Source organism: Pteropus vampyrus, unplaced genomic scaffold (assembly GCF_000151845.1).
Source record: "Pteropus vampyrus isolate Shadow unplaced genomic scaffold, Pvam_2.0 Scaffold126, whole genome shotgun sequence".
Classification (NCBI taxonomy): Eukaryota; Metazoa; Chordata; class Mammalia; order Chiroptera; family Pteropodidae; genus Pteropus; species Pteropus vampyrus.
Window position 1 is genome coordinate 1,120,312 of NW_011888907.1, and position 1,505 is coordinate 1,121,816.

A 1,505-nucleotide genomic window follows, 5' to 3' on the forward strand; every position below is an offset into this window, starting at 1 on the left:
AGCCGCCACACGGACACCGAAGTCCCAGCCTCCAGCACAGCCGCACCGTAGCTGATGATGTGCTCAGCTTGTCATCGAGTCCGGGGCACTTGAGCCTGCATCACAGGGCCAGGCTCCCCACCAGGAGTGTCCTCTTTTGCGGGTTGTGACACTGACTCACGTGGTAACACCCTCCCCACCCTGCTCCCCGTGGGGCATTTTTAACTGTGAGGGGACAGTTCCAGTGGTCACAGTGGTGGTAGGTGAGGACGCTGGTACCGGTCTGTTTGTGCCGTGGCTGCTGAAGCTCCCATATGACAGTTGTCCTTCCTTAAATGCCAGCAGTGTCTCAGAAGCCCTGCTCCAGTGTGCTGCCGCTGGTGCTCAGGGGCCCGGAGCTCGTCTGGGCTCAGGTGCCACCCAGCTGTGCGATCTCAAGCCAGCACCTTATTTCCCCATCTCCCGCGTCTGTGAACAGAGCCACGGACACCTAGTTGCTCGCCGTTCGGCTTGTGACAAGTCTTCGGTAAGACTTCGGAGGAACGGCCATCATCATAATAGTGCACACTCTGTGCCAGGCGCTGTCCGGGGCACAGACGAGGAAGCTGCGGCAGAGCGCGCTGAGTGCCGGGAAGGGGTCCCCAGCGGGTGGGCGCCCCGTGTTCTCCCCATGCCCATGTGGGCCTCTGACCCCTCTCTCCTCCCTCTCCAGGGACAGGGGCGGACCCGGCGGTCAGCGCCAAAAGCAACCACTGCCTGGACGCTGCCAAGGCCTGCAACCTGAATGACAACTGCAAGAAGCTGCGTTCCTCTTACATCTCCATCTGCAACCGCGAGATCTCGCCCACCGAGCGCTGTAACCGCCGCAAGTGCCACAAGGCCCTGCGCCAGTTCTTCGACCGGGTGCCCAGCGAGTTCACCTACCGCATGCTCTTCTGCTCCTGCCAGGACCAGGCGTGCGCCGAGCGCCGCCGGCAGACCATCCTGCCCAGCTGCTCCTACGAGGACAAGGAGAAGCCCAACTGCCTGGACCTACGCAGCGTGTGCCGCACTGACCACCTGTGCCGGTAAGAACGCCGGCTGCCCCGCGCTGCAGGCGTCACTGGCGGGAGCTCTCCCTTCCCAGCATCCCCTGGGTCTGCGGGATTATAATCCTGAGCCCAGCGAAGAGAGTGACTTGGATATGTGCAGAATGAACTGTCATTCATTCATTCATTCATTCTTCATTCATTCTTCATTCAGCACAGGTTTGTTTGCCTTCTCTGTGCCCAGCCTCATGCTCAGCACCGTGGGGAAACCAAGATGAACAGCGCTAGGAGTTTATAACTAAATTCATAGAGCCCTGGAGCTGGAAATAGGAAGGGGCCTCCTGTGAATTCAGTCTTACCTCTAAAGGAAGCCCCCCACTGTCCCCGTGAGGTCGTGTGGCTTTCGAGAAGAGGCTCTCATAAGTCACAGAGGCAGCTCCTTCCACACCGAGAGCTGAGCCCATCAGGTGCTGGGGTGGAACACGGGTCTGGAGTCTG

General features: G+C 60.0%; 1 protein-coding gene across 1 annotated transcript in view; it reads left to right on the forward strand.

The window, feature by feature from the left end:
- The window catches only part of GFRA2 (GDNF family receptor alpha 2), an 81,019-nt gene that overhangs the window by 29,900 nt on the left and 49,614 nt on the right, over positions 1–1,505 (forward strand). The window contains exon 3 of the mRNA XM_023534518.1: positions 692–1,046. Coding sequence (XP_023390286.1) covers positions 692–1,046 — 355 coding nt within the window. The remainder of the gene's footprint in view (positions 1–691; positions 1,047–1,505) is intronic.